At 36.7% G+C, this 27,676-nt stretch overlaps 1 protein-coding gene across 1 annotated transcript in view; it reads right to left on the bottom strand.

Annotated features, from left to right (window-relative positions):
- LOC6046215 (integral membrane protein DGCR2/IDD) overlaps positions 1-27,676 on the bottom strand; it is a 153,964-nt gene that overhangs the window by 113,668 nt on the left and 12,620 nt on the right. The window contains exon 2 of the mRNA XM_038266318.1: positions 15,276-16,023. Within this exon, the coding sequence (XP_038122246.1) occupies positions 15,276-15,345 (70 nt within the window). The 5' untranslated portion in view covers positions 15,346-16,023. The remainder of the gene's footprint in view (positions 1-15,275; positions 16,024-27,676) is intronic.

The following is a 27,676-nucleotide window of genomic DNA, read 5'->3' as shown; positions in this document are numbered from 1 at the left end:
ATGTCCTTGTACTGTCTATTAATGTCTTATAATCAAATCTTAACCTACAGTTGTTCAGCCTAACAAAAACTATGATTTATTTTGAAACTATGATTTCGTGACGTTGCAACGCAACGAAAAACCCTGTTTTCAAAAACAGAGCGTTGCAACGTCACGAAATGTAAGCGGTCTTCAAAAATCGAGGTTTAATTTTTTCGAAAAACTAATGATTGCATTCGATTTGTTGGCCAATTTTACATTAAAAATGGAAGAAGAACTCCAAATTTGCCGTTTAACAGAGCAGAGTTAATGGCGAAACATGAATTGGGTCAGGATTGAGAAAAAGTCACGCGTTGCAACGTCACGCTACATATCCCCCTCTCAAATATAGAATATTCGCTTAAAATAATGTTTCAACATTGTTTCTTATAGGAAATTTAATGTACTTTCCGAATCTGTAATAACATATGTACCTTTTCAATGTTATTTTTGAGTTACAGCCGAAATACTGAAAAAAGAAAAGTCAAAGCGTTGCAACGTCACGGCGGAATGTGTCAAATAACTGTGATTAAAAATAAAGATTTCGCAAATCCTGCGTAGCAAATCTACCCCAATCCCCCGTACAGCCCTTCAAAACCACCATGTTATGGCTGAGTGATGGTAATGAGGGTAGACCTCCGTCCCCCGTTCTGGTTGGCCAACGAACCAAGTCAGAGTCACTGTGGCGGTAAGAATGAAGTCACAAATCACCCTGCGTGTGTGACAGCAGCACATCCATTTCTACCATCAGCAAAGACAGCTTCTCCAAATTGGGCTCCATCCTGTCGTTACAGCCTCCAAATCTGCTTCTCGACTGAGTTTTCTGCCAAGAAGAAGCACCCTCTGTGTTTTGGCTTGAAGGCTTGGGGTTCTCGGGCAAGCCCATTAGGAAGAACTTCGTACAAGGCACATCTTTCTTATCGAAATCATATTTCACTTACGCCTAACGAGCATCAAGCGTCACATCTTTGTTGGGTATAACTTCTGGAAGAATTGCATGTACCGCAGTAGCTCAGAAGAAGGATGTCTGGGAAGAGTGATTCATAGGGACTGGTTGCAGAGATTGGTGAAATTGTATGTATCGCTTTCACAGGCGATATGAGAGGAGTCGTCGTCTTTTACTTTTCGACTAGTGACATCGAATGGAGTCAGTTTTTTACAAAATTGAGCACTGTGAAAATAGTTGAAGCTGAAGCTCTTTCCCTTTTTTAACAATTTTCTTTAAATTTATTCTCCTAAACAAAGTAAATTATGTTGCATCCTTGTAGACATAATCCAGTACATAAATAAATATTGTTTTCACTCAGCACAAAAATCCTTCAGTTTTGCAAATGCAGCCAAAACATCTTTTTTCATAAATTTTACAACTTTGGTATGGTGCAGCTGCTCCAACAAAGCCTAGCCCTGTAGGATATAACCCAAAAATATCAGAAAAAGTAAAAAAAAAAAAAACTTTCTACACCAACATCCCAACGCTATGCTGGGCTTGCCACAATGGCATACATATAAGGGGGTGATGTTCTTCTAGGAAGGTACGATGCTTGAGCATAATTCAGGCGCAAATTCTATGAATAGCAAGCGAACATGAAACGCATACGGGCTCGTCGCACAAGGGGAAGACTGGGTCAAAATGTCCTCAATTGAATTTTATTTTAAAATTTTTAAATATTATCCTCAATCAAATTGTCAATTTGTTTGAGCAAGAATAAAAAACAAGTTTTTTTTCAATTTCCCAAAAAAAAAAGCATAAGTGCTCTCCCTTGCCAGTTTGCAACCCAAAGTTCGGTACACATTTCAACCACTTGCCTAAATATATGTGCTGGCATGGCATGAGCTTATCTCGCCCAGCGTAATTGGGAACGCGTGGTACGAGCATGCATGTAAGGAACAAATGGGGTGGGAGTGCTCCCATGAATCATTTTTTGAGTATGGGCCAGAAATTGGAAGTTTTGGATTGGGTAGTACGAAATTTATTCATTGGAAAATTAGGTCCTTTTGTAGCTTTCATATTTTTGGGATGGAACCAAATCGATAACAAGAGCAGTTATGATGTAAGCAAATGCATCCTTAAATGCCCTTATTCACATCACACTGAGCCTTTTAGAGATGTGTTTGAGAAATTCCTCAAGAAGTAGTTTTCAACATAATTCGGAAACTTTCAAATGTTAGTCAAAACTATACTTATGAAAACAATAAATAGGATTATTCAAAAACTTACAAGTTGTAATGCTTTTCTCAATGAAAATGAGTTCGAAACGGAAAATGGACTGCATTATTGGATTCTTCAGAAAATTTTACACAAATAATAATGAAAATTAGTTCTCAGGTTTTATTTAAAAAGAAACCAACAATATTTCCAGCTTTATGGGCAATTTTAGCAGAAAAAGTTTCTTAGTAAATCTTGAATACTTACGATTAACACTTCAATTTTGGTTCAAATTTTGATATTTTTTATGAAAAAATCAGTTTGTGATTAATTTTGATTAACTTAACCAAAATTTTATATGGGCGTAATTCTCCTCCAACTCACACGAAATCGGAAAAAGTTGACACGTATTTTTTGTTGGGCCGTTAGGATGACCTACACCGTGCTAGGGAGGTCCCAAAAACGGCAATATTCATAAATTTTACATAAATATCCAAATATTGAAGAGATTTTGTTCTCGCCGAAAAAAAAAACACTTTTTGTGGTTCTGTACATTGGAATTCCTCAAAAAATTGAAAATATTTTTTATCGATTCCAGACATGCTAAATATGATTTTAAACGCAGGAAATGCTTTTCTAATTGTTTTCAGTTGGTTAGACTTCTATTTCCTTTAAAATTTTGAAGTTTTTTTGAAAAAATATTTTTTGGTCCCCTTATTTTTCGAATTGATTTTGAAATGGGGGAGGGGGGGGGGGCGACCTAAAATTTGAAAAATATTTGCAACGGCGTCATTGTAGTGAAATAATCAGTAAAAAAAATGATGGATCAGTTAATGCAATCATAAAAGAGAAATGCTGTGTTTTTTATGAAAATGCTAGTGGGCAGTGCTGATTTCAGAAGTCTAACTTATTTGGCGAAAAGGGCAATTGAATGCCAGTCAACATTGTTTTGAATAGAAGGTGACGAGCGGGAATTCCCGGGAAATTGGTCATATTTGGAACTCTCGATTCCCGGGAAATTTGGTCGAGATTCCCGGGAATTTAGATACACTAGTATGCCTACATGACTTATATTTTATACAGTTTATTGTTGTTGATAATTAATTTATTTTTGACTGATTTAACTAACTTGGTCCTTCACTGCCCTATTCTATAAAGAGGAAAAATATTTAGCCACATTGATATTCGATTGTATATATGCTTCAATAATTTGGTGATTCAGAAAAAGTAAAATAAAACTTGGTGAAAATGCTAATAACTGTAGATGACTACTAAACTAAGGAGCCAAGAGTTTTCCATTAAATAATTTTACTTCCGGTATGTAACTAAGGCCATAAATTATTTTAAACTATATTTTCTTTTACATTCGGATTAAAATCTTTTAAAAAGTTTTTGATTATTACAAGTAAGCAGGTCATACACAAATTTTTAAACATAAGAAAAATCATTCAATACTAAAAAATTATACCGTACAGTTTTGAGTCCCAAAATGCTCTAAAAATGATCTTATTATTGACAATTTGGGAGTCTCTCAACGTGTAGGAAAATTAACTTTGGTTACTAAAACTAAAGTTCATTGAATAACTATGATTAAACGTAATTAGATTCATTCAAATGTAAATATGTGATTGTAATATAACTTTTCATTCAAATTACAGGCACATAATCTCTAATTTTGAACAAAGACAAAAAATCCCGGGTCCCTGGAATTCCCAGGAAATAGCCAAAATCAATTCTCGATTCCCGGGAAATTGAAAATCTCGAAAATCGTCACCCTCTAGTTTTCAATGGTACTGCACATGCCAAATAAAAAATGTAGACAAATACCCGCTTGCATTAGTGATTTTATTGATTCCTACAGTTTTCTTCAAAACTGCTTTAGAGGGTCCATTATATGAAAAGGATCCACTAATGGTTAACATTCCCTTTCATAAACAGTTGTGCAAAAGATGTCTTTTAAAACATATCCCAAAATTTCTAAAATGTAAAAATTAGTATTTTGCGAGTTCTAGAAAGTCAAAATAATAACAAAGAGATTTTTCCAATGCATTTCTTTCGATGAAGGATGATAATTTTGATAACCACTTCAAAGAATTTTTGTTGTTGGTTTCTTAAACAAGAGTAAATTTTATGAGACTTATAGAATTCATAGAGATTTGAAGATTGAAGTTTGGAACTTTTAAGATTACGACATGAAGATATCAAAAAAGAGGTATTGTTGGAACCAACATTGGCTTTGCCACCCTAGATCGTCTAGTGCTGCACCTCGTGCAGTATAAACAAAGCCCCTCGTCTGTGGAGTGATGAATTCTTTACACGTCACCAAGTGACTTAACGAACACAACGTAGGATTTGTTATTGTTTCATCTGTGATAATTTGTGCTGTAATATGATTGTGAAATAACCTGTTAAGTGTAATAAAACGATCTCTTCGGAGCCACCAAAACTAGTTGTTTGCATTCAACCCGAAGTCGAACATAAAAGCAAAACTGTTTAGGCGTTTTATTTTCGCAAATCTGTATTTCGAGAAGTGATTTTCTGAACACCAAACATTACACTCAAAACTGGCAGCGCTAGTCCGAGAGAATGATGGTCTCGAGTCGAGAGAATAGTGGTACCATTCACGGACGCAGAGAACACAGCTCGAGATGGGCGATAGAACTATTCTCTCGAGGTTCATCCGTCAAACAAAAAACCAAAAGTGTCGACAACGGGAATCGAACCAGAGACCTTTGACAAACCAATCCAATGACTTAGCTGCCTCGGCCACCACAGCTTGGTGACCAAGGAGAAGTCAGAAGTCGATGTATGACACTTGTTGGAGATTTATTGATTCAACTAACGAATGAACTCATTTGTTATGATGGTGTGAGTTGGTACCATTATTCTATCGATTTTGGCACTGAGCCCTCAATAAATTTTGAGAGAACGATAATCTCGACTCTGAATTTTGGGTGTAGCAATGGTTAAACAAATGTTTAGGTTTGAGTTGAAAACTTTTACTTTTCTAATGAACTTCAAGCAAAGTTTTAACTTGTTAAACCAACATATACTTCAGAATTTTTGATTGAAACATTGAAGAATTTTCGCTAAAGTTCCAATTGACGTTATCAATAAAATTTGATTAAATTTTCAACTTAAAAGGCTTAAATTTTTGAGAAAAATACCCATACGAAAAAAATACAATAACAGACCATTTAAAAAAATTTGGACTTTTTGTTCAAATTCCATGCTTTATGTAAATGTGTTTCGCATTTTTGTCGTGTATTGTGTGCTGCGAAGAGATTTGAAATTTGCTCGCGTTATCTAAATTGTAGAAACAGTAAAAATATACTGATAAGTCCAGCCCATAGCACTTATGCTCGGTTGGCACGCGTTCGATTAAAAAAACTCTCTATATCATCACTAATTTATCTTTCCGCAGCCGGCTGCATAAGATTTAAAAAATTCAACCGATAAACAAAATGCTCATGGTCACATCACTGCCATTCGTTAATCCTGACCTCATACCCATCTACTAACCCCCTCAAAACTCATGTGATACTTTGTCGGAGAAGCAGTCGATTGGGCGGTCTCTATCACTCAAGTATCGGACTAACATTCCCATCCACTTCCCCGTGACTCTACCACTGGTCGTGGCCGGCGCCGGTATTGATCAGCATGATAGGGGCCTTTGAGAAGTTGCGAAGCGAGGAAAGATAGCACCCACTCATCTTCCACGGCTCGTGGATGTAACTTCTGGAGGTCCTGGACAATAACGGAGTAGCAACTGCGGGTGGGCACCTATGCTTATGCTTATGCTTATGCTTAAATTCCATGCTTCATGTAAAAAAAATCATTTGAAATGGTAAAAAACTCATATGAACGAAACATTACATGCGTGAATACTGAGGGGTATAAAAAGCTTAGGATAGCCAAGAAAAGGTTTAGAGACTGTTATAGATGAAATTCATTATGTCCATAAAAAGCATTTCTTCATTTGGTAAAACGACAAGAATAAACATTTCTGGAAACTTCATTGTTAATAGAGGATGGATGGATTTTCTTCAAATATAAAACAAAAAAAAAGCAAAGCAAAGCAACACAGTTTGCAGCGACACGGAAAGTGTTACTCTTAAAATCGGGCTAAAAAAGGACACGTAAATATGCAAATATGTAGCGAAAAAGAACAATCCAGCTTCGCAAAACCGGGACAACGGCATAAGAGCATAACAACACTTCTCGAGGCAATCGCTGACGACGACAATGTCTACAATATTCAGCTCCTCAGAACGACACAACGAGTCTTCTTTTTTTTGCACAGGGATAACGCAAGGGCTGCTGGTTGTTGTTGTTGTTTGTGGTGGGTGTTTTGTTGAGTGCCTCCGAGAGTTTTAGCCGCACACTATGAGAGAACTTGAGACATTATGAGGGGAAATGTTTAAAATCAAGAAAAGATTAATCCTCCTTTTAACGGTGATGGAAACATTTTTGTAGTAAATATCTTTATTTCTCTACTAGTAGGAAAAAATGGTAAAAAAATCAATAAATTCAAACAATTGAATTTTCGTTATTTGCCTCCATTTTGTAGAAGTTTTGTGTACCAATCTAGTTGTTTAATGAGATTGTGGTTTTTTTTACTTTTACACTATCAAAATTAAATTACCAGCTTGAAATTTGTACTTTCACCACAATAATTCATAGCACATGCCTCGAGAGGCGTTTCACCGCAAACGACTTTCCGAGAAGAAAATTGCTGCTCAGACTGTGGCAATCTTCTTCCCCTTGCGAGGGGAGGACGCCATATTTTCCCTTTTCCTTATGGTAGAGAAGAAAACTCACGACCCTGCGACCGGCCCAGCAGGATGCTGTGAGTGTGTTTACTAGAGAGTAATTAAACTTTTCTCCCGAGTCCATCACCGCCACCACCCCCACCCAGTGGAAGGTGGAGCCTTTTCTCACGAAGTGTGAGTGTGTAAGGATTAATCTTGCACTTGTTCCGTCATAAATTGTACAATTTCCCCGAGCGACGGACTTTTACTTGCCGTGGAATCGCGTTGTTGTTCTTAGGGTTGGAGAGATTTGAAATTATTTTTAAATTTGGATTTTTTTCCGTTCAATTTTTTTTTGGTGAAAATAGCTTAAGATGTGTGTGTGTGTGTGCAACAAACCAAACGGGACCATGCGGCCGCTTCTTACAAATTGAGTTGTTTCCATGTATTTTTAGATCTGGGTAATTCTCTACCAACTCACACGAAATCGGGAAAAGTTGCCCCGACCCCTCTTCGATTTGCGTGAAACTTTGTCCTAAGGGGTAACTTTTGTCCCTGATCACGAATCTGAGTTCCGTTTTTTGATATCTCGTGACGGAGGGGTGGTACGACCCCTTCCATTTTTGAACATGCGAAAAAAGAGGTGTTTTTCAATAATTTGCAGCCTGAAACGGCGATGAGATAGAAATTTGGTGTCAAAGGGACTTTAATGTAAAATTAGACGCCCGATTTGATGGCGTACTCAGAATCCCGAATAAACGTATTTTTCATCGAAAAAAACACTAAAAAGTTTTAAAAATTCTCCCATTTTCCGTTACTTGACTGTAAAAATTTTTGGAACATGTCATTTTATGGGAAATTTAATGTACTTTTCGAATCTACATTGACCCAGAAGGGTCATTTTTTCATTTAGAACAAAATCTTTCATTTTAAAATTTCGTGTTTTTTCTAACTTTGCAGGGTTATTTTTCAGAGTATAACAATGTTATACAAAGTTGTAGAGCAGACAATTACAACAATTTTGATATGTAGACATAAGGAGTTTGCTTATCAACATCACGAGTTATCGCGATTTTACGAAAAAAAAGTTTTGAAAAAGTTGGTCGTCATCGATCATGGCCGTTCATGGTCACCCGCGACAGACACGGACGACGAAACAAAGAGAAACGCAAAAAGTAACTTTTTCAAAACTTTTTTTCGTAAAATCGCGATAACTCGTGATGTTTATAAGCAAACCCCTTATGTCTATACATCAAAATTTTTGTAATTGTCTGCTCTACAACTTTGTCGAACATTGCTACACTCTAAAAAATAGAAAAAACGCGAAATTTTAAAATGAAAATTTTGTTCTAAATGAAAAAAGACCCTTCTGGGTCAATGTAGATTCGAAAAGTACATTAAATTTCCCATAAAATGACATGTTCCAACAATTTTTAAAGTCGAGTAACGGAAAATGGGAGAATTTTTAAAACTTTTAGTGTTTTTTTCGATGAAAATTTCGTTTTTTTCGGAATTTCGAGTACGCTATCAAATCGGGTGACCAATTTTACATAAAAGTTCCTTTTAAGCCAAATTTCCATATCGTCACCATTTCATGCTGCAAATTATTGAATAACATGTCCTTTTTCGCATGTTCAAAAATGGAAGGGGTCGTCACAAGATATCAAAAAATGGAACTCAGATTCGTGATCAGGGACAAAAGTTACCCCTTAGGACAAAGTTTCGCGCAAATCGAAGAGGGGTCGGGGCAACTTTTCCCGATTTCGTGTGAGTTGGTAGAGAATTACCCATCTACATTCTATAAATATCTCGCATGGGCATTTGGAAGGTGTTAGCTCTGCCGAGCTTCGGTGACCCATTTCTATGCTGGCTAGCCGAGCGCGAGGTACTTCAGCTTTATCGACAAGCCCCGCCCTGAAGAACGTTTGCATCAATCGGATTCAAACTTTATTTAGAACTTCCGAAACGTTGTCAAATGGACAAGGAACCAGTGCGTCTATAGTTGATACTAACAGTATTTCTAATTCCAGTCATAGCTCACCAAGTCGCGCTGGCCTAGTGGTAAGAATTTTTGCTTACCGATCCAAAGGACGGGGGATCGAACCCCGCCTAAAGCGACTTTGATTTTTCGTTCATGTTCAGAGAGTTCAAGATTTATATTTTCTACACTTTCTCGTTGGGAGCAGATGGGTATCGAACCCAGGACCATTTGCAAACACCGTAACTAGTCAGCCACGACCGCTCTCAGTGAAAATAGCATCGAGATAATCGTTCTCTCAAAATTTATTGAGGGCTCAGTGCCAAAATCGATAGAATAATGGTACCAACTCACACCATCATAACAAATGAGTTCATTCGTTAGTTGAATCAATAAATCTCCAACAAGTGTCATACATCGACTTCTGACTTCTCCTTGGTCACCCAGCTGTGGTGGCCGAGGCAGCTAAGTCATTGGATTGGTTGGTCAAAGGTCTCTGGTTCGATTCCCGTTGTCGACACTTTTGGTTTTTTGTTTGACGGATGAACTTTTTTTGCAAATGAACCTCGAGAGAATAGTTCTATCGCCCATCTCGAGCTGTGTTCTCTGCGTCCGTGAATGGTACCACTATTCTCTCGACTCGAGACCATCATTCTCTCGGACTAGCGCTGCCAGTTTTGGGTGTAGCTTCCGATGGGTTGATTGAAAAATTGTTACAGAAAACGTGAAAAGAAATTTTTGACATATGGAGAACCCAACTGATGCTGCAGCGATTGACAGCGAGTACACCCAAAATTCAGAATCGAGATAATCGATCTCTCAAAATTTATTGAGGGCTCAGTGCCAAAATCGATAGAATAATGGTACCAACTCACACCATTATAACAAATGAGTTCATTCGTTAGTTGAATCAATAAATCTCCAACAAGTGTCATACATCGACTTCTGACTTCTCCATGGTCACCAAGCTGTGGTGGCCGAGGCAGCTAAGTCATTGGATTGGTTTGTCAAAGGTCTCTGGTTCGATTCCCGTTGTCGACACTTTTGGTTTTTTGTTTGACGGATGAACATTTTTTGCGAATGAACCTCGAGAGAATAGTTCTATCGCCCATCTCGAGCAGTGTTCTCTGCGTCCGTGAATGGTACCACTATTCTCTCGACTCGAGACCATCATTCTCTCGGACTAGCGCTGCCAGTTTTGGGTGTAAGATGTTACAAAAAGACTCACGAAAAATGCAGGAAGGAGCAACACTGTTTTTGAAAAGTGCTTTAAGCATCAAAAATTTTCAAAAACTGAATACTGGAATCGATTTTCCAGACAATTTTACATAAAAGTCTCCATATTGACCACTGTCCTAAGTCCAATCCTTGTGAAGTTACGGCGGCTTTAAAAATAAAAATGCTGAAACAAATAGGTTTTTTGATGGTTTTGGACATTTTCTATGTAACAGACTTCATTTTTCAGTCTCGTAAATATTTTTACCGGAAAACAGAGTTCCCAAAATCGTGAACAAGCGTTCATGAAAATGAGAACCACGAACAAAGTGTTCAAATTTCATGGTACGTTTTTCAAAATCGTTCCATGGGATTTGAACTCTTTGTTCGAGGTTCTCATTTTCGTGAACGCTTGTTCACGATTTTGGAAACTCTTTTTTCTCCGTGTACTGTGACTGCTGACATTTCAAACTGCTAGTTGAATAGCTCGCGCGTCAACTTTCCCCTTGCTGGCTGCCGGAGGCAATAGCGTCATCGTTGGTGAAACTTTCGAGCAGCAGCAGCCAGTCAGCCAGCCTGCCTGCCATCCAGCCAGTTCCGCTGGAGAGGAGGACACTTGAGAAGCCATCAAGCCCCGACAAGAGTGGTGTGCGGAAAAAGGTGTTTTCTTCCCGCTCAACCGGATAAACAGTTTTGCTAGGGCAAATGATGATGGGTTCTGTCCACCACTCTCGCTGTCCCGAACGAGGAGAAGTCGCAGACGACGAAGAAGAAGAAGTTCTTGTTGACGATGGTGTCCCACCGGAAAAATAGGGGGAAAGTTAACCTTTGCTGCTGCTGTTGGGATTGTAAATAGAGTCTACATTTGGGCATTTTGGGGGCAGATAGTTTTGTTGTCTAAACTGGAACGCAAAAGTTCAAGTTGACATTGAGAGAAGGGAGGTGAGAGGTACTCTAAGGTGTCACATCCGACCTAAAAGGGAAAAAGTTGGAGAAGCTGCCAAAAATTCTAAAAAGCATGATTAAAATTGCTCAAAGCATCCGTGGAAGGGAACTTCAAGGAGTCAAACATTCTCCGTCAAAAGAAGGAAGGTCGGTACACGGAGAAAAAAGAGTTCCCAAAATCGTGAACAAGCGTTCATGAAAATAGGAACCTCGAACAAAGTGTTCAAATCCCATGGTACGATTTTGAAAAACGTACCATGAAATTTGAACACTTTGTTCGAGGTTCCCATTTTCATGAACGCTTGTTCACGATTTTGGGAACTCTTTTTTCTCCGTGTATGCAACCCGGTTTACGTGACGAGGAAATTATTGGATCTTGACGGCACTTCCCATGGTTCCGGTCGCCAATTTAAGTATCAACACGCCAAGCAGTGACATAATCTCATCCCGTTTGAAGTTTGACAAGCGTTGGCAGCGTTCCAGAAAAGCGCCAAGAAGATTTATAATGAGAAATATGCTAAACAGCAGCAGCAGCAGCAGCACCAGTAGCAGGTTCCGAAGAGACCCCGAGGCGCCACTGTTGCTGCTGCCAAGGAGGACACGAAGAATGGCCGGAATGTGCGACAAAAGTTGGAGTCGGGACAAGAATCTTAAGTTGCCTCGAGCAATTTCCCTGACGTGAACGTCTCGGGAGATGGCTTGGAACGCGAATAAAACGCCAGCTTTGGAATCGGAGACATTTTGGAGATCAAACGCATCAAGTTTATGAAAAAGCTGAATTTTAAAGTGTCTTTTTTATTTTTTATTAGTAGGTTGGCATTACAATTCAAAACCTCTGGTTGATTCACCTCAAATCAATTAGAATTTATTGAATCTGTGTGGATCTCATACCAATCAAACTGATTACGATTTGTCTGAGATTTTGGAAAAAAAATTGTTTATGGATGCTCTTAGCACTTAAACTCCCATGCTCGCAAAAAAGTCGGAAGTGCAACTTTGACAAGCTACACAGCTAAAAAAGTAGTAATCCAGCTGCGTGTAAAAGGCCTGGGAGTAAAATAAATATTGCATTATTTTATGCAATTTTATGTGATTTTACACTCTGAAATATGTAACCCATCAGTATGGGAAACCTACTTGACCAAAATGTCAAGCTCATATATGCGTTTATCCTTACAGATTTTCTTCGGTCTGATGGCCGAATGGGCTAAGGCGCTAGTCCTTACTGTTGGTGCTGGGTTTGAATCCCGTCGGTTGCAACTTTTTTTGTGTGTTGCAAAAATTGTACATGCAGTGTGTAATATTAAGTGTTTATTTCGACGAAGGTGATGTGCATGCTTTTTCATGCGATTTTACAATCGGATTTTTGCTGTGTATATCTCGGCTCCCCTTGGACGGATTTTCAAAATTCAAAATGCAAAAGGTGCGGAAAGATGTCTAGATAATTTTCCTTTTAAAAAAAGTAAAAAAAAGATGCATTTACCCTAAGTTATGTACAAATCAATGAAAAAACTTTTTTTTCAAAAAAGTCGGAAGCGATTTTGACCAGCTGTATCTTCGCTCTTTGAGGGCGGATTTTCAAAATTCATAAAGCCAGAGATAGTGACAGATGTCCAAATGATGTTCTCGATATGAAAAGTCAAAAAAAGAGCCATTTACTCTAATTTATGGGCGAACCAGTAAAGAAACCTTTTTTCAACTCGTTTTATACGATTTGTCTTGACAGAATATTGAAAAATTATGTGATAATCTTTATCAAATTCATATCACAGTGAAACTACTGTACTGTAAACTGTAAACTTATTCATGATACTTAAGACCAATCTTGGAACGATGTGGCCACTTTGTGACCGGTTCCATGTTCCCCGGTGAAACCCGGAGTACGGGATCATATGGTGTTGTTCGGGGAATATTTTTTTCCTGCCAGTATGAGTATCCTAGTACAGAAATTTTGAAATCAAACTCATTCATGATGCTCAAGACACAAAAGTTAAAACATAAAGAAACAAAAATAGTTACTTTTTCAAAATACTGGTTATGGTCATAAGAAAACCGCTTATGTTAATATTTCAAAATTTTTGTGATTGTTTGCTCTACAAAGTTGCTACACTGTTAAAACAAACCCTGCAAAACAAAAAACACTATTATTCAAAATGAAAACAAAAACAAATGTCTAGTATAAAAAAATACTAATTTATTGAAACAATTTTTGTATTTTTTCCGATTAAAAACGCCAAAAAGCAAAAAATCCGATGGTAAAATCGCATGAAAAAGCATGCACATCACCTTCGTCAAAATAAACACTAAATATTACACACTGCATGTACCGTTTTTGCAAACACAAAAAAAAAGTTGCAACCGACGGGATTCAAACCCAGCACCAACAGTAGGAATGGCGCCTTAGCCCACTTGGCCATCAGACCGAGGTAAAGCTGAAAGGATAAACTTGACTTGAGATTTCGGTCAAGTAGGTTTCCCATACTGATGGGCTACAGGGTGTAAAATTACAGAAAATTGCATAAAATAAATTTTATTTTATTTTAAGCCCAGGCCTTTTACACGCAGCTGGATTACTACTTTTTTAGCTGTGCAGAACGCCATCAAATTGGGCGTCCAATTTCACCTAATTATCCCTTTGACACTAAATATCCAAACCATCACCACTTCAGGCTACGAATTATTGAAAATCACGTATCTTACGAATGTTGAAAAATGGCCCACCAAGATAAAAAAAAATGGAAAAATGGAACTCGGATTCAGGACAAAGTTTCAAGCAAATCGAAGAGGGGTCGGGGCAACTTTTTCCGATTTCGTGTGAGTTGGCGGAGAATTTCCCTCATAAGTCCAGTGAGGAAGTCACAAAGTTTCAAAATCGATTCAATGCCGCTGCCATTTTTTCGTTAACAAATTCAAAAAATCGTGGGGCATATTTTTTTTCAAATTTTAATGATCTTTTTGAATCTGCAAAATAAAAAAATGTTTATTGAGAAGGTGTAATTTTGGAAGGTTGATTATTACCTCTTTTATGATGTAATTTTACATCAATTTAGACTGAAAAAGTAATTACAGCAGAAAAGTGGTAAAATTACACATTTTCAGAGGTAAAATTACACATTTCTAGTTTAGCTTTGTGCTAATTCGAATGCATTATGGCGACTGCACTCCAAGAACCTTTTCATCTCATTCCACCTTCCGTAGAAGAATCCACACTCTTGTTTCGCAGCGCTGAAAAGTTCATCTTTCCGGCGAACTCTTTTTAAAACACGGTAAAACTGCGTTAACCTCAAGTGGTGGTGCGCACTGAGATTTTAAACAAAAAGGCGAGAAGGAGCGATGAACAAAAGTGCATTGTGATGCCTGCCATATGGCTCCGACACAGCAGCATTGCCTTGGCTTTTCCATTGAAATTTAAATGAGATTGGGACTCGAGTTGATGCTTCAAGACTGCAGCCGTTGCTGATCTGAGGGTGTGGTGGTGGTGCACAGCCAGTGGCAGTGGTTTTTGTAGTGAGAGATTCTTTGTCGGAGAAATTACCTCCATCAACGTACACAATGATGATTATACACAATAGAGGGATATCACTTTACACAGGGTGTGATTTGTTGGGGTTTGTGCATTCTGACGTTTAAATGTTTGATGCAGTGGTACTTTAAGTAATTGGTTTAAGTGCTTGATCGTAATACTAATTGACTCATTGAATGTGTGTAAGGGCTTTGCATTTAATTAAACTTCAGTGTAAAAGATACTAAGTTCAATCTTGATTTATATTCAGTTATTTATATTCGCAAAGTTTTGATCAAATCACAAATATATATGAGTTCCATTTTCGATTTCAGTAAGGGATTGATAACCTCGCTGAAAGGTGCAGTCTTCCGCCGAAAGACAAGTTGATAAAAAACTTTCAGCAGAGTAAAGCGCGCGTCAAGTGTGTATACTGCGGTGAAAACCGCACGGCAAATTTTCGTGGCTGTGCCTCGCAGAAAAAGCATCTCGAAAAGATTTGTGAATAGTCGTACTCGGCTTCTCAAGGATCAATTCCTATCTTGGTTGCTGGGCAGTTTACTAATTGCTAATGGAAAACATTCCATCAATACCTTAGTCCACGCTTAATCACGAGCAAGATTACCACACTCATTAACTCGGTACGTCGGTAATTTTCCTGGAACTCTTCGGTAGCAAAACAAGTAGAAGCGTAATCCATTCGGCAAAAAAAAAACTTACCCACGTAACCGGTGAACAGTCCCAGCAGTGGCACCAGCACCACCGCCGCCAGGTAACATTTGTTGACCATCTTGCTCCAAGTTGACGACCACGACAGCCTCACAGCGACTGGAAGTGGACGATGACGGTGCTCTTTGCACGCCTAGTAACTTTCGGGATCCCAAACGTACGTACGCCAACGCCAACACAAACTTTCTAATGACTCCCACTGCCGCTGCCGCTGCTCAAGTTGAAGAGTTGACTCTTGTTTCACTCACTTCAGCTGCTGCGAAAACTTTGATATTACAACACAAAACGGCCTATCTAACTATGCGGGGCTTATTCCTATGTACACCGCAGACGGAAATTCACTGCTCGAGCACTGCTTCGGGGGGAATTATATACATACATACACACCATCTATGAGGACACTTTCCTCCACCTTTCTCCCCTTCTTACTTGAATTATTAAATCACACGGGCTTTTCCGGGCAACACTTTTCCCACCCCCCCTTTTCCGTGGAAATATCTATCTCTTGGACAGAGTTTACGTGGATCGACGAGGAACTTCACTCAAACCATCTTCTTACGCGTCGCCGGTCGTCGTCGTCCTGATCCAGGAATCACTTCAGGCTGAGTCCAAGTTCCGGGAACCGACACGTCGCTGCCACCGTAGCCGCAGAGTGGCACATTCCAGACCGTTGCGTCCAGAAATCGGAATTTCAGAGCATCACTCTGGTGGCATTGATGGTGCGGTTTCCGGGTAAGATCTAAAGGGAAGAGGGAGATAGAGAGAGTTGTGAGTTAATGACAGAGATGAAGGCATTAATTAGTCGAAGTGAAAGGGGCGGGGGTTTTAAGGTGGATGGAACCTTGAGTTAATTTGTTCATGTATAGTCAATTAGATTACTGAAAGTTGTCACGGTGTGACCGCAACGCGGCGCGAATTTGTGAGATTGATATCGTATTATATGGAATTAATAGAATAATCATTTCTTTGAACCAGAAATGTTAAAAAAGTCGGTTGCGATTTCAAACTTCCTTTTTTTATCTTTAAAAACCGCAAGAATTTTTTGCACACAGTAAAAAAATCCATTGGTAAAATTGCATGCAAAAGCATGCACAAAACCTTCGTCAAAAAATACACTAAATATTACATTTACAATTTTAGTAAACCCAACAAAAAAAAAGTTGTAATTGACGGGATTCAAACCCAGCACTAATAGTAAAGACTGGCGATGAAAAATGGAAAAGATAAGTAGTGGCCATCTTTTTTGTAGTACCAGCAAGATACAGACATGCCTCGGTTTAGCACCGCATATGGGGGATGCAAAACCGAGGCGTGCATAACCGAGCCACAAAGCTTATGGGATTCTGGCTAGATGGGAGACATTGGCTATAATCGTATGAAAAATCATGCAAACATAAAAATATTATAGTGTTTTGGAATCGGAATGATGTCAGCTATCCATTAAAATTATGATTTCATGAAAATTTTCACAAAAATACGTATTTTTCCTGTAGTTTGAAAATGCATTTTTTTTCTAAAGAAACCAAAAATATAATGTTTTTGCTATATGGTTATCAAACGATCTTGATTTTTTCATACATTTCGAATGTAATAACATTTTGTTTGAAAATATTTAAAATTTTTAAAAAACTACGAATTCTCGAAAAATACTCAAAAATTTCGTTTATACAATATGGGTATCAAACGATTAGGATTTTTTTCATAAATTTTGAATGTGACAACAACATTTTTTGAAAATACTCAACATTTTCACAAAACTAAGTATTTTTGAAAAAATACTCAGAATTTCAGTTTTAACAATATGAGCATCAAATGATCGGGATTTTTCCATGCATGATTGTTTTGTGAAAATGTTAAGTATTTTCAAAAAAAAAGTTATTACATTCGAAACGTTTGAAAAATCCTGATCGTTTGAAAACCATATTGTAAAAACTGAAATTTTGAGTATTTTTTCGAAAATTCGTAGTTTAGTGAAAAAGTTGAGTATTTGCAAAAAAAAAATAAAAATAAATAAGAAAATCCTAATCGTTTGATACCCATATTGTAAAAACTGAAATTTTGAGTATTTTTTCGAAAAAAACGTAATTTTGTGAAAATTTTGAGTGTTTTCAAAATATGTTGTTATTACATTTGAAATGTATGAAAAATTCCCGATCGTTCGATACCCATATTGTAAAAACAGAAATTTTGAGTATTTTTCCGAAAATACGTAGTTTTGTGAAAGTCTTGAGTATTTGCAAAAAATGTTGTTATTACATTCGAAATGTATAAAAAAAATCCTGATCGTTTGAAACCCATATTCTAAAAACGGAAATTTTGAGTATTTTTCCGAAAATACGTAGTTTTGTGAAAATTTTAAGTATTTTCAAATAAAATGTTATTACATTCGAAATGTGTGAAAAAATTCCGATTATTTGATACCCATATTGTAAAAACTGAAATTTTGAGTTTTTTTTCGAATATACATAGTTTTGTGAAAATTTTGAGTGTTTTTAAAAAAATGGTTTTACATTCGAAATGTATGAAAAAATTCCAATCATTTGCTACCCATGTTGCAATAACAATAATTTGGAGTATTTTTTCGAGAAACATTGCATTTTCAAATACAGGAAAAATACGTATTCTTGTGAAAATTTTCATGAAATTATAGTTTTCATGGATAGCTGACATCATAAAGATTCCAAAACACTATAATTTTTTGATGTTTACATGATTTTTCATAATTTTAAAGCCAATGATAGCCAAAATCCCATAAGCTCTGTGCTTCAGTTAAGCACTGGGCCGTGCTTAACCGAGGCAGCTGTACGAATCAAAACCGGGGCAGTACAAAACCAAGGCGTGCAAAACCGGGGCATGACTGTATGCCAGTTTAGCTTTGAACAAATTATGTGGGTCATTCAGTTTCCCCAGTTCTTAGGTAAAATTAGACGCCCAATCTGATAGCCTTTTCAAATTCTGAAAAAAAAAAAAAATGTATTTTTCATCGAAACAAACACAAAAATAGTTTCAAAAGAATGTCATTTTTTGATACACCACTATAATTTTTTTTGGGACATGTCATTTTAAGAAAACGGAATTGTACTTTTCGTATCTGCGATAACCCAGAAGGGTCGATTTCTCATTTAGATTTTTTTATCTTGAAATTTAATTTGTTTTGAGTTTTTCCTGTGTTATTTTTCAGAGTGTAACAATATTCTTCAAAGTTTTAGTGCAGACAATTCGACGCTGCCGAGCTATATTGTCATACGTCGCTTTTTAAAGTTCCGAGGTAAATGCTTTCCAATGTTTGACCTGGAATAAGTAAAAATGAGAGCACGCAATGTAAACAATAACAAACACGTTTTGTTTGGTTGACCATTCTGTGCAAATTTGGTTGAATTTTGTTGCTGCAGTCCCGAGTTATAATTGAAAATGTTTGCGGTAGTCGAGCTCGTACTTGTGTCAAACGCGTTCTGACCTGAAATCCCTTTGACCAATTGTCGCGAAGAAGTTGACTTTTATAGCTGTCGGCCACCATTGCTAGTACCAACCACTAGTGTCTTCCTTTTATCTACAAGGACTTCGCCGCCCTGGGCTCCTAAGTGTATGAAAGTATGGCACGGAGCGACGGCGCCGAATACCCATATTTACACAAAGAATTTTAGAGCGCCCGCCGCGGGATTCGAACCAATTGTCGCACTTTCATCAATTTTCAGGCTATGTCATGACAAGATCGAAATTTCTTTCATATGAAAAGTGGCAACAATGCACCAACTTGTTTCGGTTGCTATTGAAAATCTCAGGATTGAAATCGAATTTTCTAAAAAAATATTAAGGAATTGCGATAAGGGACCATCCATAAACCACGTGGACACTTTTTTGGGAATCTGTTACCCCCCCCCCCTTCGTGGACAATTGTCCATACAAAAAAAATCTTTTTTCCATGGATCGTGGACAATCGCCATACACCCCCCCCCCCCCTAAAAATGTCCACGTGGTTTATGGATGGTCCCTAACGCCTGATGGTTACAAGCAAACATTTTATGTTTATGCAAAAACATTTTTGGCTGCTACTTTAAAATGACTGATTTTCAAAACTGTGCTCAAAACGCTTTTTGTGAAAAATCTATAACTTGAAAATAGTGTACTTTACCAACGAATGAAATCATGTCTAATCAATTACAAATTATAATTTGCAGCTTTAAAATTATTTTTGAAATTTTGTTTGACTTATATGACTGACCAAATAAAAAAATGCATAATGAAAAATCACACTGAAATGTGCGATATTGTAGAAATTTACGTTTTTTTAATTTTAAAAACTTTATTTAATCCACCTTCAGGTGGTTGATGCCTTCCTTACATTCATAAAGTCAATCCATTCAGCAAAAATAGCAACATTCTCCCTAAACATGTTAAACAAATCAACTTTATTACTGATTTCTTTTGATAGGGTTCGCAGACCTTCCATATTTCTAGCTCATCGGCAAGGTCAGATAAAAAACCTGTCCAACGATAGTTCACATGGAAGATTCAGACAATATTTCTATTACAATATCTGAAAGTGTATAAATAACACTTCAGTGCTAATAACTTTTGGTAGGGTTGTCAGATCCTCGATGTTTTAGACTCATTTCAAAGGTCTTTCAATTATCTAACTAACGACGGGTTGGATAAGAGACCCGGACATCTTTTTCATCGAAATATCTGAGATCCGGCCTCCAAAAAGCGTAAAAATAATACTAAACTGCTGATAACTTTTGACAGGGTGCGTTGGAAAGGTCTTTTAAATACCTTTCTGAAAATGTATAGCATGGCAAAAACCACCTTTTTTACAATCATCCAGAAGTCCTCGAAAGACTGGCTGTGATAGGGAGATTAGATTAGATTAGATTAGATTAGATTAGATTAGATTAGATTAGATTGGATTAGATTAGATTAGATTAGATTAGATTAGATTAGATTAGATTAGATTAGATTAGATTAGATTAGATTAGATTAGATTAGATTAGATTAGATTAGATTAGATTAGATTAGATTAGATTAGATTAGATTAGATTAGATTAGATTAGATTAGATTAGATTAGATTAGATTAGATTAGATTAGATTAGATTAGATTAGATTAGATTAGATTAGATTAGATTAGATTAGATTAGATTAGATTAGATTAGATTAGATTAGATTAGATTAGATTAGATTAGATTAGATTAGATTAGATTAGATTAGATTAGATTAGATTAGATTAGATTAGATTAGATTAGATTAGATTAGATTAGATTAGATTAGATTAGATTAGATTAGATTAGATTAGATTAGATTAGATTAGATTAGATTAGATTAGATTAGATTAGATTAGATTAGATTAGATTAGATTAGATTAGATTAGATTGGATTGGATTGGATTGGATTGGATTGGATTGGATTGGATTGGATTGGATTGGATTGGATTGGATTGGATTGGATTGGATTGGATTGGATTGGATTGGATTGGATTGGATTGGATTGGATTGGATTGGATTGGATTGGATTGGATTGGATTGGGATTGGATTGGATTGGATTGGATTGGATTGGATTGGATTGGATTGGATTGGATTGGATTGGATTGGATTGGATTGGATTGGATTGGATTGGATTGGATTGGATTGGATTGGATTGGATTGGATTGGATTGGATTGGATTGGATTGGATTGGATTGGATTGGATTGGATTGGATTGGATTGGATTGGATTGGATTGGATTGGATTGGATTGGATTAGATTAGATTAGATTAGATTAGATTAGATTGGATTGGATTAGATTAGATTAGATTAGATTAGATTAGATTAGATTAGATTAGATTAGATTAGATTAGATTAGATTAGATTAGATTAGATTAGATGTTTCCTTCTTGATTTTCAATGCAATTTTAAATTATTTTATGTTGTTGACAAACAAGCACCGCTCAACGTCTGCTAATGTAGACCACCATCGTTCCCTCTTTATGACATTTTCAGTTTTCAACTGCCAGTCCTAATTTCTGCCCTAAAGTTGTTCCACCAGAGTGTACGTTGCGGAACTCCGGCCAAACTGGCAACACTCTGCCTGTTCTTGACTGCTCCGTTTCGCAAACAACGAGGAGGACCGTCGTGCAAGAAAAAGTTTAATAATTAAACGGTTCGCGTGGAAGGATCGTCCGTATACCGAGAAGGCACTGACCAGGCCCCGGGGAAGGTTGAGTTGGGTCTCGGGGATGAGCCGGGGATGCGTCGACTGTCAGCGTCAGCTGATATTTCCGACGCGCCTTGGGACCCCGGCATGACCGGGTCCGGACGGCAGGCGGGACAGTGAAAAATGGTCAACATTTCGCAGTATACGGAGATGAAAATTTAATCACTGTCACTGCGAAGATTATTGCCAGTGGGGAACGTGACTGTCCTTTTAGCGCTTGGTAAATGAATTGCCAAGAAATTCGCTCATTTGAGTAAAAGTGGTTGGTCACTCCCAGAGTAGAAAATTTCCGTTATGAATATTTGAGCTGTCCTTTTTAATTTCCCAAGGAATTAAAATGTTAACTGTTAAGGGCATTAACTTTAATTTATTTTCCGTAACGTATTTGTTGAGTGCCACTAAATGTGAATTAATCTTAGTGAGAATCACACATGATGGCACACTGAATGATCATCTGCAGTACATAAATAAGGAATTTCATGTTTGCAAGGTGTCAGGTTACTAAGCAGGGTTTGTCATTTATTTTCATTTCAAATTCCTCAGATGATTTATGTCCAGTCGACTTTTATAATATTCTCACTTAAAGCGTGCAACATGACACGTTGCTTTTCCGACCTGTTTCCACGATAATTCACCTTTCAGAAGAGAGCGTGGATATTTAATACATTTTACCTAATTATGTAGGAAACATGTTTCTGGTAAATTTACAGCGAACATTAAATTTTGTAAGCAAACCTGAGATGAACGAGGGTATTTAATACTTGTTATACAAGAAAAAAGGGAGAATGAAGATGGATGTCCACTAATGGCAACAGCTTGCTGTCAACATCAATCAATTTAGAAGATTCCATTTTTCATTAATCAAATAGGAAATATGGATTGGTGTGAGAGCGATAGCTACAAAGATGACCATTAGCGCTTTCAACAATAGAATAATACTCTAATTCCTAAAGAAGGTATTTTGCATCATTGGTTCGTCGATACAACCACAGACAAACAGGCGTTAATCATTAACCGTTCCATTAGAAAAAACATGAATCACTCCTCACTAGAGCCATCTATATGTGGACGCACGCAACACACGAAATGAGTCACAATATTAATAGTGATAAAACTTTTTTTGCTTCATAACTTCTAGTCATTTCAACCGATTTCAACTCTCTTGGACGCAAGTGAAAGGTTATTAGGGGAATGGTATGTATTTCCTTCGAACACCTAATGTTGGCCTATCAGCACATGAGCGTTCGATTCCAGCTTCTAAAAAGCGTATTCATTTGAATACAGTCTATAAATAGTTTTAAACTGTAAGAATTGGCAGATTAGATGGAAAAATATTTCAATAGGTCAGATGAAATTTCAGAATGTCGTTTTAACCGTATCTGGACCAAACACGCAATGTCTGAAATTTGTGTTATCGTTATTCCCGGAAAAAGACACAAAACATACTCAAAAAAAAGGAGAAATTCATTAATAGGTTTCCGAGATACAGCTTTTTCAAGCGAAAAAAAAAACTCAAGCGAAACAAAACTTTGTGAAAAAATATCTTTTCTTTCAGAAAAAGGGTCAAACAAAAATCAAACACAAATAAACAAATGTCATACATCCTTCAAACCTTTTTTTCGCAAAAAAAAAAATGTTTGCAAGCCATGAAACAGTGGAAAAGTTGACAACTAGAAGAGATTTTACGTTCCTTAAGATTTTATTCACACTTTATAAAATCCTAGGGAACGTCAAGGAAGAGATTCTTCAAGCAAACGAAAATATCGAGGAAAGAAGAGAGCCGAAGTATGCAGTTTGAAGGGGATAAAGGAATCATTGGTAAATGGAGCATTATTGATAACGAGTCTTGAGAATCGGTTGAAATGATAAAGAGTTGTGATTTTTAGAAAAAGAGCTTTTGCCGTTTTTTTTCAAAAAATCAGTTTTGGAACTACCCTAACTGAGATACGACTACTCAAATGAAGAAAAAAATACGTGTCCAATTATTTAGGCAATTGAAACTCCCAATTGATACATAATTTTTTTTGTTTCAAATTCGCTTCAAATATTTATTTTTGAGTAATGTCACTTTACGATACATAGTTTTGGTGATTTATTAGTTTTGACAGGGAAACGCCATTCGTGAATGATCCCTTAACCATGAATAATCAGAATAGGGGTCATCAAAGAATGGAGGTGATTTGTTGTCACCCGCGAACCCATTTTCATGTAAAATTGCCCTTTGAGCACCTAAAGTGTTTAAAAAATCAAAACTAACGTCATTAAAGTAATACGAATTAAGTTTTAACTTTGTATTTTTTTTTTTGAAAAATCTATCTTTTTGAAAATTGAACATGAAATATTGTAATTTCGTAAAAAAAATCATCAAATATTTTTGAAATCAGTTATAAAAAGTTCAAATTTGATTAAAGCATAAAATTGTAACAAACCCCATACTAATTTAAAAGTTATACACTCAACCCCCGATAATTGGTCACTTTTTCGTTTGACACTTTTTTAGTTTGTACCCCGTTGGTTGGTCAAAGTCAAACGTTTGGTAGTGTGTGTAAAATCCGTGTAAAATGGGTGTCTAACTATAAAGTGACCCCGTTTGTTTGACAACAGTTGGTGTCAAACCATCGGGGTTTGAGTGTAATTCACTATTTCCTTATAGGCTGGGCCTCAAACTGATGGAGCACTTAAAAACCTTCCCCATCGGGAATCGAACTGATGACATTTCGATTATGAATCTGACGGACAAACATCTGAACTAGGTAGACCAAAATGTATTAAAGTTTTATTGAAATTGGATGAATGATTGTTGAAAAATCCTGTTATCCTTGACCTTGTGTATAAACTTGTTACAAAAATATTTGTAGCGGTCTAACTCGATTTCAATATTTATTTAGACATGCAAATTGCAATAAAAACACAATGGATATTTTTTTCAATGTTATACATGAAATCATAGTCAAATTTTCCGATCTTTAGAATCAAAATATTTTCTAATTTTTTAATCCTTCTCTAACATTTGAAAACGTCGAAAACCCAATTTTGACTCTTTTTAAAATGTTAGTGTTGATTTTGAAATTTTGGAATATTTAGAATCTTAAATCAGCAATTTTTGATTTGGCTCACCTTTTGTGGGGGCCTTTCCTATGACCAAAGAAGCTAGTTTTTGTCATTGGTTCACCCATAAAAGTCTCCATACAATTTTGGCAGCTGTCCATACAAAAATTGTAAGTAAATATTCCAAAAAATATGTAACTTTTGAATGAATTTCTGATCAATTTGATGTCTTTGGCCAAGTTGAAGGTATTGTTGAGGAATTTACAAAAACATAGGTACACGGAAAAAATGCAGATTTTTTTTTCAATTTTTTTTCATAAAAAATATTTTTTCCGAAAAAATGTATTTTTTTGACTTCAATATTACGTCATTTTCGAAAAGATCTAAAAATTTCACGAATGCCACATTGAAAATCGGACTATGGAGGGTTGTTTGGGTGAGACTTATAATACTTCAAAAATCCTGTTCATTTTTTTAGCCGTTGTATCTACAATGTCTCTTGAACAATTAAATAATAAAATCCCTGATCTTTAAAAAAAATATTTTCAGAAATGGTCAAATGGTCGAAATTGTCGAAGTTTTTTTCGTTTCCCTATTTTTTCTAGATATTTCATAACAATACCTACAACTTTGCCGAAGACACCAAATCGATCAGAACATTAATTCAAAAGTTACAGATTTTCGCATATTTACGTACCATTTTTGTATGGACAGCTGCCATAACTGTATGGAGACTTGTATGAGTGAACCAATGACACAAAATAGCTTTTTGGTCATAGGGAAGGCTCCAACAAAGTTTGAGCTAAATCAAAACATGCAAATAAAATTCATTTCCGGTTTTGGTAGAGAATTGCTCAAAGGTTACATTGAAATGCGGATAAACAGTTGCCGAGGAACATATAATTACAAATTAGTCCTCCAAGAAATGAAGACTTTAAGAAGCCTTGGAACACCATGGCAGCCTGAGTGTCATCTAGAATTAGCTTTTATCTTATCAATTGAAAGTTATCGATGAATTCACCTAAAAGTGTGATAACAGTTAACTGAAAATGAGAAACAAAGTATTTTCTCTCAAAATAATCATTTTCATTTTGTTTCAAGTGTCTATGAAAGCTTTTTTTTTATAAATGACAATTTTTGAGACACTTAGGCCTCTTTTGAGTTTGGCCATACAGTTTCACCTCTGCAACATTCGCATGCCAAAATAGGTTCACAACAACCAGTCAGTGGGTGTTGAATTTTGTGCAAACCAGGTTCCCAGTTACAGTGTACCGATGTAGATAGCTGTTATTTGTTTTCATTCCGCGACCCACAGATGATTTATTTCCCGCCGCGCATTTTTTTGCCATCTTTATTGGGAAACGTATTATGTTTCCCGAAGCTTCGCATTCCGTGAAAATTTCCTTCCCATGTTGGGCGTTGAAATTTGAGACATTTTCCGCTCATTATGCAGCTTCATCCTGGTTTCACCGAGGAATAAAGCTACTTTCAATGGTTGGCAAATCGCAAAACATTTGATCGGTGGAAGAATGAGTAAACATTAATTCACAGTTGTAATAAAATGAGGAGAAGCAAAAGAAGAATGACCGCGTTGACAAGCAACACCAGCACTGCCAACATCAATCAACGTTTGATTCCGGGCGCTGCTGGCTGTTGGAAAGTGATTTTGCTTGTCATTCATCCTCTTCTTGTCAAGTGTTGAGTTAGCTTGACGAATGGGACAAGAATTGTGATGGATTTGGTATCGCAGGGCTTGTTAAGTAAAATGACTTAGATTTTGGCAATGATTACTACAAAAAAACTTCTTCAAATATTTTTAAAGAATTGTAACTTGCAAAATATTAAGATCAAAAATGGCATAATAGTACAATTTTGTTTGAAAGATAACCTTTAATGATTTTCTCTCTCCTTGCGGCTTTTATGTTGACATTCCCCCCTGCCCCTGAAAATATCAACGACCTTCGCTTGAATGTTTTCCAATTTTCCCGAAAACCGCCCCGCAAGTCATAGGTATTCGGCGTCGTAGTCGTCGTCTGTGTCTGCGCTGCTGTGTCGTAAATTATCTCAGAATGACGTCGCGCGCTGGGAAAATGCAAATGAGCGCCAGAGGAAAGGTTCGAGAAATGTTTTTTCCCCGTGCTAAAACCGAAGAGTCCTAAAATTATTCATATTCGGTGAGCTGTGTAGACCGTACGCAACGCGAGTTTGGCGGGGTGTACATATTTGCTACGCGGAAAAGGTCGGTCGATATCTTTAATTTCAGAGGTGACTGATTTCAAATGTTCCTGCCTCTTGAAATGACGTAGAGTACCTACAACTTTTCTCCTACTGCTTTTTATGATAAATTCAAATATAGACATTATCGAACATTTTCTTCTCTTTCACATTTAAAAATAGAGTCAACGAACGACGTATCGAGAGCATCTCGCCAGGTGTTTCAGGCACCGTACAGGCCATCATTTCGGGCGACCTTTTTCTCCGGGGACGGATGGGATGTGACGAAATATTGTACTTTCGTGATTGCTTTTTTGCTTCAGCCGCCAATCCACTTTTCACATCGAACATTGCGAATGTGATATTTTTTTTGTTCAATTTGCTTTTTCCCAGCTGACCTGGTTTGACGTCTTGCCAAATAGAAATGGCATGTTCAAAGCTCGTTTTGTGTTTGGATATGTGGAAAAAAATCTTAAAGGTGCCATAACAAATTGAATTATATGACATTTTAAATTGAGTAATATGAGAATTACTTCTAAAACAAAACTTTATTTTTAAACTGGCTTTGATCTCAAAATGGTGATCTTTAAAAAAACATCCGAGAGGAACTCTTGTTGCAATGTTTTGAAAAAAGAATGTACCGTCATCTGGGGTGGATCGGGACACGTGGGACGAATTGGGACAGCAGTTTTAGGAATGTTGCATCCTATAAATCTAATACTTTTGAGTGATTTTGGTTAGATGCACATGCAGAGCATCAACATGTGTACCTACATTCATTTATAAATCTGGAGCTTTTAAATGCTTTAAAACGTGCTGTCCCTATCCAGACTGTAGTCCGGATTCTCTGTTTCGTCTGTTTCGACGCCATTTATTGCAACTTGAAAGCTAATTATTTCCGTTTATGTTATGAAATAGGAAAACAAGCACAAGATGACTAGA

This window comes from Culex quinquefasciatus, chromosome 3 (genome assembly GCF_015732765.1).
Source record: "Culex quinquefasciatus strain JHB chromosome 3, VPISU_Cqui_1.0_pri_paternal, whole genome shotgun sequence".
NCBI lineage: Eukaryota > Metazoa > Arthropoda > Insecta > Diptera > Culicidae > Culex > Culex quinquefasciatus.
This window is presented reverse-complemented; position numbering and strand designations above follow the sequence as displayed.